This window comes from Pteropus medius, unplaced genomic scaffold, assembly GCF_902729225.1.
Source record: "Pteropus medius unplaced genomic scaffold, Ma_sr-lr_union100, whole genome shotgun sequence".
Classification (NCBI taxonomy): Eukaryota; Metazoa; Chordata; class Mammalia; order Chiroptera; family Pteropodidae; genus Pteropus; species Pteropus medius.
Window position 1 is genome coordinate 7,522,504 of NW_024342469.1, and position 13,844 is coordinate 7,536,347.

The window sequence follows — 13,844 nt, forward strand, 5'->3', positions numbered from 1 at the left end:
TGCTAGCCAGAAAAGGACCAAGTTCTGGGGCCTGAAGTCTAAACCAGTAGCAGCAGGGCTGCGTGGAGAAGGACACTGTCTGCTGTCCTGCAGTTGATGGGCATTTTTTTTATACATTATATTTTGGGGAAGAAATATGTAAGTTTTGAAAGATTTTACATTGGCTACAGATAAGCGGGGGTGGGGGGGATGGAAAAGGTGAAGTGCGGGCAGTGAAGAGTATGTAAGGAAAAAATATTCACTGCTTTGTTACAGGCAGTGGTCCTGAAAGTTTGTGCATGAGCGGGACGCAGCGTGGCTGGTGGTGTCTCACGGACGCCTGGAGTCAGTTAAAGCGCTAGCACACATTCAGGAATGTGAGCAGCCTTCTCAGCTGACCCACAGCTCTGAACAGGCTGACTGCTCTGTCTCCTTTCACTCTCTGGCCCGCTGGAACTTAATTTAGAACCTCTCAGAACTTTTCTCGTCACTCCTGCCTTCATATTCCTGCTGCGTCCGCGTGGCCTCTGCAGGGGGAGCCACACGACGTGTGAGTGGAATGAAGTGAGGTGGGCGGAACGGAATGACTGACTTTACCCACCGCTTCAGGCACTGGTGACATCTCTGTCGTCATTTCTGGTGTCTGTGGTGTGCGGCTTTGTGCATTTGGGATATGGAGAGGCACCCACAGAATCTGGCATCTCCTAGGGACTCAGTACAGGCTAGTTTTCTCCCATTCCCTGGCTGGACAGTTACAGACAAATGGGAGCCTGTCCTCTCCACCAGGCATGCAGATCCCAAAGGGGAAGGACCATTCCCAGTCTCATCAGTTGCCCTGGGATGCTCAAGGCAAACTTGATTAACAGGTTTCTATGCCTAAGAGTGTGTTAACATTTATGGGCAGCGTGGGGCGGGGAGTTATTTCCAGTGGCACGTGGAGCAGAGCTCTTGGATGACCCCAGAGCCCAATCAAGAACCACATATTTTTGGAGATGCCACCTGAGTCCCACCTCAGCGATTGGGACCAGCGGCTGTGCCCTTGCCTTTTGTCAGCTGGGAAGACCGAGGCCCTGGGAGCTGAACACGTGACCCTGTTGTATGGCCTAAAAAGAGCAACAGGGAGTTGCCCCTACCCCTAAATTGGGAGATGGCCTGTGGAGGGCGTTCCCCATAGACAGCAAAGGGTGGGTAGGAGCAGACACCTTATTTTCCCTTAAATATCACCAGTGTTTCCTTTTCTTCTGCCATCTGCTTTGCACCCCAGGGAGGAGAGAGACCGAGCGTCGGGGTATAGGAAGAGAGGTCCGAAACCCAAGCGGCTTCTGCTGCAGGTAACCCGCCAGCGTTGGTGCCCGCCCGCAGGTCCCCCTCGCTCGTCCCGCCAGCCGGCCCCATCCATTCAATCGCTCAGCTCGTTGAGCTGAACCACCCTCCCTCCTCAGCCCCACCCCGGCCCTGTGTGCAGGGGCGCTTATCTGGTAAGATGCAATGGAAGGAGCTGGGAAAAGTTGAAATGTGGGGCTGGTGCCCCAGGAGGACAGCCTGGGGATGCTGTGGCGGAATGGAGAGCAATGTATGGCTAATGGACTCTTAGAATTTTGAAAGTTTAGAATCTTGTAAATGAGCCTTTTTGATGCTCAAAGTCCTCAAAACACAAAATTGTAATATTTGAGATCCTTAGGGACAAAAACTTTAGAATTGAGGAAGCATGGAAGCTTGGAAGTTTAGAATCCAAGAAAGGGGGACTCTTGGGATTCTGGAACCATAGCCTTGGAATGTCCTAGAAACCTGTCATTTGAGTGAGAAGAAACCTACAGGGCCTGCTTTTCCAGTCCTCTGCCGCAGGTGGCATCTACTTTGTGACATCCCATTACTTAGGTCTTGGGGGCACTTTCCTGATCTCACTGCTTTGCATTGAAAAGAGGACGGAGTCCAAAGTGATGTAGTTATGTGATTTGAGGCCATTATGTTAGGTGGCTAGTTTCTCTGAGCTGGAGTTTTCGCATCTGTAAAATGGGAATGATAGGAATACCCACTCTCCCTAATTTAGCGAGGCCCATCCAGGTATCGGAGCCAAAAATAAGTCTTCCTGGTCTATGCGCAGTGTGAGCCATGTCCAGCCTCCTGTTCACTCTTGATTGTCGATCGCCTGAGGCTTCTGCCAGAATAGGTGGGCCTCCCTTCGTGCGTGGGTGTGCTCCATAGGGCTCGGTGTGCATTGGGTCCCCGGGAGGGAAGTGGCCTCTGTCAGACATCGCCACGCTCAGCTCTGTGCGCAGTGCTCTTCACAGTGAGCACGCTTCCTCTGCACGTTGTGTCTTCATCTATTTCTGTGTAATAAATTCCCCTCCTAACTAACCGAAAGCAGTGAACACTGCTGATACCATAGGGCTCGGTGGGTCAGGAGTCCAGGAGTGCTTTAGCTAGTTCTTTAGTGATTCCGCTTCGGCCTGGGATCTGCTCATCTGAAGGCTTCACTGGGGCTGGACGACCCGCTTCCAAAGGGCTGCTCCCAGGCCGGGCGTGTCAGTGCTGGCCGTTGACAGGAAGCCTGCTTTCTTACCACGTGGGCCTGACCAGAGGGCTGCTGGTGGCCGCACAGTACGGCCCCTTGCTTCCCCAGAGTAGGTGATCCAAGAGAGAGAGCAAGGAAGAAGCACAGTGTCTTTAACGACCTAGCCTCGGAAGTCCCACACCGCAGTACTCAGTGTGCGATTCACACGGCGTGAATTCCCAGAGGCGGTTATTGGTGGGGCCATCTTGGAGGCTGGCTACCAAAGCTTGTTCATCGTTTCACTGATGAAGAAACCGAGCTCAGGCAGTTTACCCAGGGCCTCACATCTGGATTAAGACCCAGATCTGACTTCTGATTCTCCTGGATCCTCCTTAGTAGCTGTGGTCCTCTCATGGAGAGGTGGAGAAGGACAGAGATGAGTCCGCCTTGCATAACTGTGGGAGAGTTTGCTGGGTTTGTGGTCTATGAGCCAGGCTGAGGGAACGGGTTTATATAAACCTGCATATTGGATAAGCCCTCCTAGCATTGCAGTATTTTCCGATCCCCTCTCACTTCAGCCCTCCTCCCATCACCATGACAACTTGAACCCCATGCCCAGTGATGGGTATTGGCAATGGGACGGGAGAACGGAGCCTGCACATATGACCTTTGCTCCCAGCTGGAGATGTTTGACCTACAGGTCCCATCTGATGGCCTCACTCTCTTCTTGGGAGCTCTTGGCCTCTGGCGACAGGCAGCAGTAAAAGGTACTATCCCAGAGTGATTCGAGCCCTCCCAACATTTTAGCACTGGGAGTCTTTCTTGGACTTGTATAAATTTCCCCCGAAAGTCAATAAGACAAATCCCCAAGTTGCAAAACTCCAGCCATTGACTGGTGGGAGAATGTTCCCTCCAGCCCATTTTAATAAGAGTGAGGCAGAGCAGCAGAGGGCTGCAGCTTGGGGCTGAGCAGCACCCCAGACGGGTCCAGGGACACCTGCAGGCTCCTGGCAGAGCATCGCGCCACCTTGGTCAACTTGCCCCAAGAACCTCCAGAGCCCTCTGCCTTACACCATTTCCCTGGTGAGCTGGCTGTCTCAGCTATGAGTGCCCTTTAGTGAGCAAAGATTCCTTTCCTATAATGAAGAATAATTCCTTAATTCATCTGCTTCATAAATCCAGATCTGTTTTTTGTCAGTCAGTTTTGACTTCGTGCCTCTCGTTTGCTCCTTCCCTGTGTGCCGAAGGCATGTGCCGAAGGCATATGCCTGCGGCCCTTGTCCCTGAGCCCCCTACAGCTCCCTAGGGAGATGAGGCTGCTGTTTGGGGCCGAGATGGGGCTGGGCCGGTCAGGGGCTGCTCTCTGGCTGGGCTGGGGGTGGGCTGATGGCTGGCTCTGGGCCGTGAAACGTGGGGAAGAGCACTTGGGCGGGCGGAACAGCATGAGCAAAGGCGCGGCAGCGGGTGGGAGGGCAGGGCTGACCCGCCGTGCCCTGGCTTGCCCCCGCAGCGGCTGTACAGCATGGACCTGCGGAGCTCCCACAAGGCCAAGGGCAAGGAGAAGCTCTGCTTCTCTCTGACGCGCCCACTCGGCAGCGGGAGCCCCGAGGGGGTGGTCAAGGCGGGGGCACCCGAGCTGGTGGACAAGGGCCCCTTGGTGCCCACCCTGCCCTTCCCGCTCCGCAAGCCGCGCAAGGCCCACAAGTACCTGCGGCTCTCACGCAAGAAGTTCCCGCCCCGTGGGCCCAACCTGGAGAGTCACAGCCATCGACGGGAGCTCTTCCTGCAGGAGTCACCGGCCCCGGATGTCCTGCAGGCAGCCAGCGAGTGGGAGCCTGCTGAGCAGCCCCCTGAAGAGGAGGGTAAGGTGGCCCAGCCCCTCGGCCCAGGCCCAGAGACCCTCAAAGCTGGGAATGTCCCCTGAGTCATCAGGTTCAGCTGGCCTAGTGCCCAGAGAGGGCACGGGGTGCTCTGAAGACCACACAACCTGCGAGGACCCTGGCACCCAGCCCAGAGCTCTTTCTGTGGTTCTATTCAGGATCATATCAGCTCTGGTCCAGCCAGGAAAGATGAATGTAGTGCCCTCCTCCCCTGTGTCCAGCCCTGAGCTAGACTCTGACCTGGCTGGAGACGCGGGAGGACCCGGTGGTGGGCAGTGGAGGGCGGTCTGCATGCTGCCACCCATTCCCACGTTCCCCACCTTGTTGTCAACGCTGTCCCCCATCTGTCTGTCTTTCTCTCACGGTTGTAGCAGATGCTGACCTGGCCGAGGGGCCCCCTCCCTGGACACCTACGCTCCCCACAAGTGAAGTGACAGTGACCGATATCACAGCCAACTCCATCACCGTCACCTTCCGTGAGGCCCAGGCAGCTGAGGGCTTCTTCCGAGACCGCAGTGGGAAGTTCTGAGTCACCATTTTTACTTTTCTTAAACTGTTTTTTGGGGGGCTTGGGGTGGGGACTTCCAGAGACGGGGAGGGCTCGGGGATGGGATAATTATTTTATTTAAAAAAATATGGAATAGGAAAAGGGGAGAAGATCCCGACCCTCCCCCACCACCCTGTCCCTTTCCCTGCACGCGATGTTTACAGAGAGGTCTCTGGGTTGCCTCGGAGTCGGAATGGGGAGGTCCAGCACTGCTCTGTCAGTTGGGGCGCCATCTCCAGGGCAGGATGGGGACAGGGCCACTCTCCCCTGGACACCTCTATCGTTATTCTTCTCTGGAGACACAGCGGCTGGTCCTAGGGACTGCAGGAAGATGAGAAGGCCCAAACCCTCTGCCTCGAGCAGCCCGCCTGAGCCTTTCTGGTTGACTTTTTCTTTTCCTTTTTTTTTAGGGAGAGGAGGGGTCTTTATTTTTAACTTTGCACTCCAGCTTGTGGTGGGATGGGAGGCTGCTTTTGACCAGGAGCCAAGGGCAGAGAGAAGGGGCCAGAGGAAGTTGGAGATTGCTGTGGTGTGTCCTATGTGTCCGATACCTGTCTGATCCCCTTCAGACAGGTCTCTGCCTTTCCCTGGGGGCGGTTACCAGTACAGCCCCTTCTGCTGAGCGTTCCACCCTGTCCCCCATCCCTGGCCTGTGAGAAACACTCGCGTGCACACCCAGCTGCACAGGTGTGCACACGTATACTGCCTCCTGCCCTCGTGAGTGCGTGCGTGTGTTTGCAGATGTGTGCAGTGGGCCTTGCAAACCTCCTGTGTAGAAACCTTGACCAGGTGAATATGGGGTGATTCACAGCACAGAATAATCTGCCACAGTCACCCCACACTCACCCCATCTTACACAGCCCATCACGTGACGGGATCTAGCCCAACTCCATTTGCTGGAAGCTGTCAGCAGGGGTCTGGCCTTGGGCTAGGTGGCCTCAAGCGCACCAGACACGCTGCCGTGGTGTTGCGACTTCTGCCGGCCAGTTGCGGGCGTGCACGCTTCCGCGCAGGTGTGCGGGCATCGGCATAGCTCTGAGGCGCTCAGCCTGTGCTTCCTCCCCTGGGGGCCTCTTGTTCTCTCTGACTCAGGTGACTTTTCAGCCCTTCCTACTCCCCTCTTTCTCTGTCCTCCTGTCCAGCTCAGCTAGCGCTGGGTGTGGATGTGGGTGGTCTGGGAGGAGGGAGAGTCCCACCACCTTCTCAGGGCAGCCTTGACCCCTGACACCCTCCTCCTTCTGTTCCGTGTTCCCTCCCCATCCACCTGACAGGCCGAAGCTGGGGCTGGCCTTGTTTTCCTGTGGGGGAACCTCTGACATGTCTTCCTGTGGTCAGGCTGCTGTGGACGGTGGGTCAGGCTGTTTACAAGCACCGCGCCCCCGACGGCAAGGGGCCGTGTCTGCCAGGAGGAAGGGGCACTCGTTTTCTGGTTTGCACACATGTGCCCTGTGGACTAGTAGCTTCCCCGGCAGTGAGAAGTGACTTAGCCCCTATCCTAGCCACATTGGGGTGCGGCACACCAGGGGAGCAAGGAAAAGGCGGGCTCCCTCCACCCTTCTGCTATCGCTGCCTGCCTCCCCCAGGGCTGTCTCCCCACTCGCTGTCAGCAGAATCCCTGCCGAGGCAACAATAGGGCTGCTCTTCCTCCAGACCCCTTCTTCCCACGCTCCCAGACCAAAGACAGCCTGCACCCCATTTCTGTTTTGGGTGACCTGCTGGCAAGATTCCAAAATCCCTGGTCTCTCTCTCTCTCCTTCCTCCTTAATCCTTCATTGTCCAGGGTTAATTCAGTGCTTCCATTGGGGTACGGTCTCCTCCCTGGTGACTTCATTCACCACCAGCCTGGGGAGTTTAATCGGGAGGAGTAAGTGGGGGTGGGTCAGGGAAAGGAGGGGCAGCAGGAAGCCCCACCCACCCAGCTGTGGGACCCCTGGGAAAGGAAGGGCAGCTGGAATTGGGGACTCTCCCAGGACAGGGGCTCCCAGCAGAGGTGAGGGTACCAGAGGGTGGGTGGGCAGGGGGGCCTCTGCCTAAATGCCATTGGCCATGGCTTTGGGACATGGCTGGCAGCTTTCAATAGGAGTCACATTTATTCTCCATCCCCAGGGGACACAGGAACTCTTCCTGCCTCATGGGCACTTTCAAAGAGCTCTTTGTGCAAATCTGCAGGACTGGGGGTTTGGGGGGCTCTTTTGTGGAATGAGGCAGCTGTTTTTCTGTCATGAGCAACGGAACACTGCTTGCCTCTTGTTTAGCCCTTTGCAGCCCACGGGGCCCTGTGTCTCAGGGAAGGCCGAACCCCGCGGGAGCCAGAAGGGCTGTGGGCTCTTGGGACAGAGACCTCTATGAGGGGCTGGGTGCGGCCTTGCAAGCCCACCTCCCAGCCCTGAGTGTCCCAGCCGGGCTGCCGGGGCCTGAGAGGGGACAAGGCGGACACTGACCTCCTACCCCACCTCACCACCGCCACCCAGAAGGCCAGTACTCCTGGGGCTGGGGGCTTAGAAACAGACCACCTGCCTCTCCTTCACCCAGCGCCCACCCATTTGAATGTAGAGAGACCAGTCGGTACTTTTCTTTCGCTGTGGGGGTTGCCCGAGGAGAATGTTCTCCACCCTCGTCAAGGCCACTCGGAACGCAGCCCGCTGGGCAGCGCCGTGATCGTCACCCCATTGATCCCATCGCCAACTTTCTCCTGTCCTGTCGGAGGAAGGCGCTATGCTTCTGTAAGGCGGTGTAGCTTCTGCTTTCTAAGTGGCCAGCCTGGCCTCCAGGTCTCAGCACAATAACGCTTCCTTTGCACAGAATGAGCAGTGAGCTTTGTTCAGACGAAGTGAATGTATTTGGGAGGGGCTGGGCACGAGCGGACCCCAGCACATGCCTCTTCTGCGTGGGTGTGTGCTGCGGAGAGCCAGAGCGGATGCAGACGCGGTTTTATTTTTGTACTGATATTGGTAAGAGACTGTATAGCATCTATTTATTTAGATGATTTATCTGGTAAATGAGGCAAAAAATTATTAAAAATACATTAAAGATGATTTTGAAAAAAGCTCTTGGGCATCCAGTTCCTTCTTTCGATGGTGTCACGAGGAAAGAGCACCAGCCGCGAGCACTCAGCCTGGGGTGTAGGTGCCAGGTCTGCCAGGGACCGACCTTGACCTTGGACAGGCGATTCAGTTTTCTGTGACTTTCAGATGTAGAGTGAAGATTAATTGAGTCATGGGTGGGAAGGGGTTGAGAACTGGAGACTGGAGTGTTGATGGACGCGTGCCCACCGTGTGGTCAGGGTTCGGGGGAGGAGTGGGTGGGGTGGGGGTGCCGATGCTGTGCTTCCGCCTCCTGGCTCCTGCAGGGGCAGCGGGGGGCAGGGAGGGTCTGGCCCTCATGCTGACAGCTCCTAGATAATTTCCTCTAGAAAGTGGGGGGACTTAGCCTGCCTTGTTCTCAGCTTTGAGCCTTGACCCTAATTCTAGGTCCCTAAGAAAAGTCACCCTGGTATAAATGTCCATCCTAACTCTCAGGTATGTTACCTGAGCACAGCCTTCAGCAGGGGGCACTATTACGGCACCCTTTCCGGGTGCGGACAAATACTGAGGTCATGGTTAGCTATTCAGGTCTGCACAGCTGGGCCGTAGTGAGCCAGGAATTTGAACATGGGTCTCACTACCAGGCCTTACCCAGTTCACTTCCCATGGTTTCAGTTACCCGCAGTCAACGACAATCCGAAAATATTAAATGAAAAGTTTCAGAAATAAATAATTCATGTGTTTTAAATTGTGCACCTTTCTGAGTAGAGTGATGAAATTTGTGCCTGCCCTCCCTGACCTGCCCAGGACATGAATCGTGCCTTCACCCAGGGTCCCCACCCTGTATGAGCTACCTGCCCCCATACTGTTAGTCACTTCTCCAGTTAAGTGTCCAGGGCTGTAGGGCAGCAGCTGCCACTGGGTCGTGGCCCCAGCAAGCCCTCAGTGCCTCCCAGCCCCCACTGGTGTGCAGGGGCGCCCCAGCAGAGCCCCCGTGCCGCCCCCCTGAGTCTCTTTAAAAGCCTGCAGAGCAGGCATTAAATGGACATCACTCCCTTCCACTCCCTTTTCACCAGGACTGAGAGAGAAGGAAGCCAGTGTCACGCACTAAGTCTGCAGCGTCTCCTAGCTCCTAGTTTGTTCCTTGACTATTGACTTCTCTGACTCATTCAAAGTATCACCCCAATCCTCCACCAGGACTTACTCAGCTCTCCCTGAGTTGTTACTATCCTTCAGCTGCCCTGCCTCCCCCACTGCCCCCTCCTCCCTCATCCCCCACAGCTTCCCGGCTCACACCACCGGTCAGCCACATGAGAGCCACACTTGCCTCCATGCTTCTCAAACACAGGTCCTCACCCCAGGGCCTGTGCACTCACTGTGTTTTACCCAGGACGTTCTCTAAAATACCCACTGGGCAGGCTGTGCTTTCTCCGAAGGCTCCAGGGGAGCATCTTTCCTGTGTCTGCCGGAGGTGGGGCCTTTCCCCCCTGGTGCTGGCCACAACCAGTGGCTGTAAATCATCCCTCCAACCTCTGTCTTCACATGGCCTTCTCCCCACGAGCCCATGTCTGTGTGTCTCTTCTTATAAGGACACCAGTTGTATTAGGTTAAGGGCCCACTCTACTTCAGTATAACCTCACCTTAAAGAATTATGTCTGCAAGGACCCAATTCCAAATAAGGTCACATTCTGAGGTTCTGGGAAGGACGTGAATTTTGGGGGGATAGTGTCCAAGCCAGTACACACATATTACATTTATTGTTAAAAACTTTCTCACATATGTGATAAAAATAAAACCTGCATTTCCCAGACTCCTTTGCTGCTAGGTATGGCCGAGGGACTAAGTCCTGGTCAGGGAGATGTGAAGATATGTGCCCTGGGTCCCTTCCTCAGGAGGCAGCTGGCTTGGTCCTCTGCCCTTTCTTCTCCTTTCCCCCGATCCATCTAACAGAATACATGTTATAACTGGCTACCCTGTGGACCACGAGAACAAGGGCCCCACACATCCCGAGGATGGCGTAGCAGAAAACCAGGAGCGGCCTGGCTCCTGAACGACTGGGGAGTCATCGCCCCAGCTCTGCAGCTTACACCAAGCTTTCCTGTCTGGGGTAGGCGCCCATCCAGGGCTGCTGCACTGCACAAGCCAGGGGCGCCGTTCACATGGCGGAGGAGGCCAGTGGAAGGCCTTGGGCCTATGAAGTGGGCTGCCTGGCCGTCCTCAGAGGCCCTGCGCCTGTCTAGTTCAAGCCCTGGTCTGGAGTTTCAGTTATTTTCTGGTGAAAGTAATCTCGATAAAATAGATTGTCAGTTTCTTTAATATCTCAATAAAGTAGATTGTCAGTTTCTTTAATATCTAGGAGGTCTTTGTCCATGGAGGGGGATTCTCAGTGGTATTGGTACTTTGTTTATTGTTCAGTTTATGAAGGTGATATAACTGAAAATCCATTTTCCTTGAGCATTAAAACATTATTAATTAGATTAATCACAGTCTCTTAAAACTTAAACGGCAACTGCAAATCTAATAGGATTGATTCTTTGGAACTCTCCAGACATCTTAAATACACAAAATATTTCAGACTGATGGAGATGCAGGATCTGAGTCATCTAATGGTTGATTCTTTACTGAGCTGCGTAAACTAAGGAGAGATAAACTGAAATCTTTGTTCATTAGGCTGAGTCTCTTTTTGAATAGCAGTAAATATTTATTTATGGCATTAGGGACTGTTCAGTTTGTCTTTGTTATAGAAGTTTTAATTTTTAAAACTTGGTATCTTTCCCAGAATGTATGCATTTTCTAAGTTTGCATAACAATTCAGGGGACCCATGAGATTTCATATGAATTTTAGAATGTTTTTTTCTAGTTCTGCAAAAAACGACCTTGAGATTTTGATAGGAATTGCATTTAAGGTGTAGCTTGCTGTGGGTAGCATGGACATTTAACAATATTAAGTTTCCAATCCATGAACATGAGATATCTTTCCATGAACATGAGATATCTTTCCATTTACTTGTGTCTTTTCTAATTCCTTTCAGCAACGTTTTATGGTTGTCCACGTATAGATTTTTTGCCTCCTGGGTTAAGTTTACTGCCAAATGTTTTATTCTTTTTGATTCTCCTGTAAATGAGATTGTTTTCTTAATTTCTTTCTCAGATTGTTCTTTGTTAGTATATAGAAACACTACTGCTTTTTTTGTATGTTGGTTGGATTTAATAATTCTTATTGCTATTTTAAGTATAATATTACCTCTTTTTCTATTTTTAGATGACTGGTGTTAATATAGAGAAAAAGGTTTAATGTTCATTTTGTATATTCAACCCTCTTATTTCCTCTGAGTCTTTTCTTCTTTCTCTTTTCTCCCTCCACGTTTGAGTCTCTTGTGTTTGGAAGGTATAAAATCATCATTCCCATGACAGAAGGAAGTTAGTGCCTCATTTTTCAATGTTTATATTACTTACGGAATTTTTATATATTATCACAATCGTTAGAACTCCAATACAGTATTGAATGAATGGAAAGAAGCACCAGCCCTGTCATGTTCCCCATTTAATTGAAATAGTTTTAACATTTAGCCGTTGATAATAATATTTGTTGCTGTCTTTTTCATCAAAATCTTTTTCTACACTTCGGTGTTTTTTATTTCTATTTTACTTAGTATTTCAATGATGGCTGACACCTATGAGGTTTTCTTCAGCATCTATTGATATAATCACATGGTTTCCTTCTTTAGACTGTTGTATAATGGATTATGTTGGTCTCTTTCCTCATATATAACTATATGTGCATTTTTGGAATAAACCTTATTTGGTCATAACATACTATTCTCTTAATACATTGTCGACTCTATTTGTAAATATTTTATTTATAATTTTTGCATCTATAGTCATAACTGAGATAGACTTACAAAGATTGAATATTCTCTTTTTGGTACTATATTTTTTTGTATTAAGGTTATTTCTTCACAATATGAGCTGGGAGAAATTTTCCACATTTTTCTATGACTCGTAATCTTTTATTAACACTGAAATTATATATTCTTTAAAGGTTTGATTGAAACACTTGTGAATACATTTGGTCCTGGTACATTTTTTCACTGGTAGATCTTTAATTATCGTTCCAATCTCTACCGTGATAATAGCTTTATCCAAGTCTTCTATTTCTTCTTGGGTCAATTTTGTTATATTTTGCCAGGAAATTATTTATTTCCTCAAGGTTTTCATAAGTTTGTATGTATATTCTCTTATAATTCTTCCAGTCTTTCCTGTATCAGGGCTACATTTCCTTATACTTTATCTTGTATATCTTTACTGTCCTTTTTGCTTTTATCAGATTCTTTCTGGATTTATCGACTTTATTGGTCTTTTCAAGGAACAGATCTTTGGATTTATTTGTCCTTTTTACCATTTAAAAGTTTCTAATTAATTTCAGCTTTGATATTTATTAATTTCCTATTTCTAATTTCTTTCATTGCTTTACTTAATTTCTAAAAATGGATAGCAAATTTCTCTATCTCTTTTTTTTTGTAATGAAAACATTTAGCTTATTTATTTTTTTTCTGAGTGTCTTCTTTGCTGTGTCCTCTAGATTTGAGTTTGAGGTTGCATCCATTAAGGCATATTTGGCTACAATATCTGATTGATAGTGACTTGAATAATGCAGACATTTATGATTTTATGTAACAGAGATTGGAGGTAGATATTTCTAGAGTAGATGTTATTTCAGTGGCTAATGATATCATCAAAGACTGGAGCTTTTTGCTTCATCATCTTCAACATACTGGCTTTCTGTCCTCATTTTCATCATCTTATAGTTGCAAGATAACTGTCATAGTTCCCAGACATCAAATGTTTTATCTCACTCCATCAGCAGGAAAAACAAGGGAGGGACGATATAATTAAGCCCTAGTTGCCTGAAATGTCTTTAAAAAAAACAGAAAGGTCTCAGGCAGACATTTTCTTATGTTCCATTGGTCATAACTGGGTCCCATGGCCACTCTCCTTGCTTCAAGAGAGGCTAAAAAAATGTCTGGCAAAGGGTTGTAGGATTACATGACAGACTTAGGATTGCCATGATTAAGCCCCTGGGGCATAAACATTGCTACTCCAACCAAGCTCAGAGTTTCTAATCACTTTCTCTTTATTTATTTGGCTGCTATGTTGGTTGGTACATACAAGTTTATGATTGTCATATTTTACTCTTTAATTGTACCTTTTGTCATAGTAAGTCCCTCTTTAACTTTCTTGATGCCTTAAACTCCACCTTGTGTAATATTGCCATTCTCGCTTTCTTTTTAAATTTTAATTTGTCTGGTATCTCTTTGTTCATCCCTTTTATTTTCAAGCTCTGTTTTTAAGAGTGTTTCTTGTAAGAATTTGTAAAAGAATTTGTTCTGTTCACATTTAGTGGGATGCATTTGATTTTACTATTTTCGCCTTGTGCTGTATTTGTTATTTATTGTAACTTGTTTCTTGCCCCTTTTCCTTTTCTCCATTCTGGTGGCAATGTTGACAATGGCGGCAGCCAAGGTAGGCGTTCTGCGTCAGCATCCAGCTTCCGGGTGTGGCCAGTGTGGGTGGAGCGTACTGCCACCAGCATTGCCATCATCACTAGACCAGCCTTGTAGCAGTCTGGGGGCTCCGTCCTGGCTCCGATGCCTCCAAATCTCACCCTCTATCTTTCCTAGAGATTCGCTGAGCCTCCCACACCTTTTTAAATTCTGAATATCATTTATTTTATTTATTTTTATTTTTTAAATTTATTATGGTGACACCGATTCACGAAATCGCCCACATCTTTTTAATAAATATTTTTTCTGTGTTGATTAGCCAGAGTTTGGTGCTTGCTTCTTCGACTAAGAACGCTGAATAACACAGTTCCACGTGTTGTGTGTTTTTTTTTTTCTCCAATCAATTCTATGGGACAA

The 13,844-nt window shown here is 49.7% G+C and overlaps 1 protein-coding gene across 3 annotated transcripts in view; it reads left to right on the forward strand.

The window, feature by feature from the left end:
- Positions 1-5,316, forward strand: part of CBX7 (chromobox 7) — a 17,758-nt gene extending 12,442 nt beyond the window's left edge. Inside the window, exons 4-6 of one of the 3 annotated variants that reach the window (XM_039863422.1) lie at positions 1,244-1,310; positions 3,984-4,335; positions 4,728-5,316. In XM_039863422.1, the coding sequence (XP_039719356.1) occupies positions 1,244-1,310; positions 3,984-4,335; positions 4,728-4,882 (574 nt within the window). In that variant the 3' untranslated portion in view covers positions 4,883-5,316. Of the gene's footprint in view, positions 1-1,243; positions 1,311-3,983; positions 4,336-4,724 lie in introns of all 3 variants that reach the window. The other 2 variants (XM_039863421.1, XM_039863423.1) reach the window with 2 other exon arrangements.
- The last annotated feature ends 8,528 nt before the right edge of the window (positions 5,317-13,844 follow it).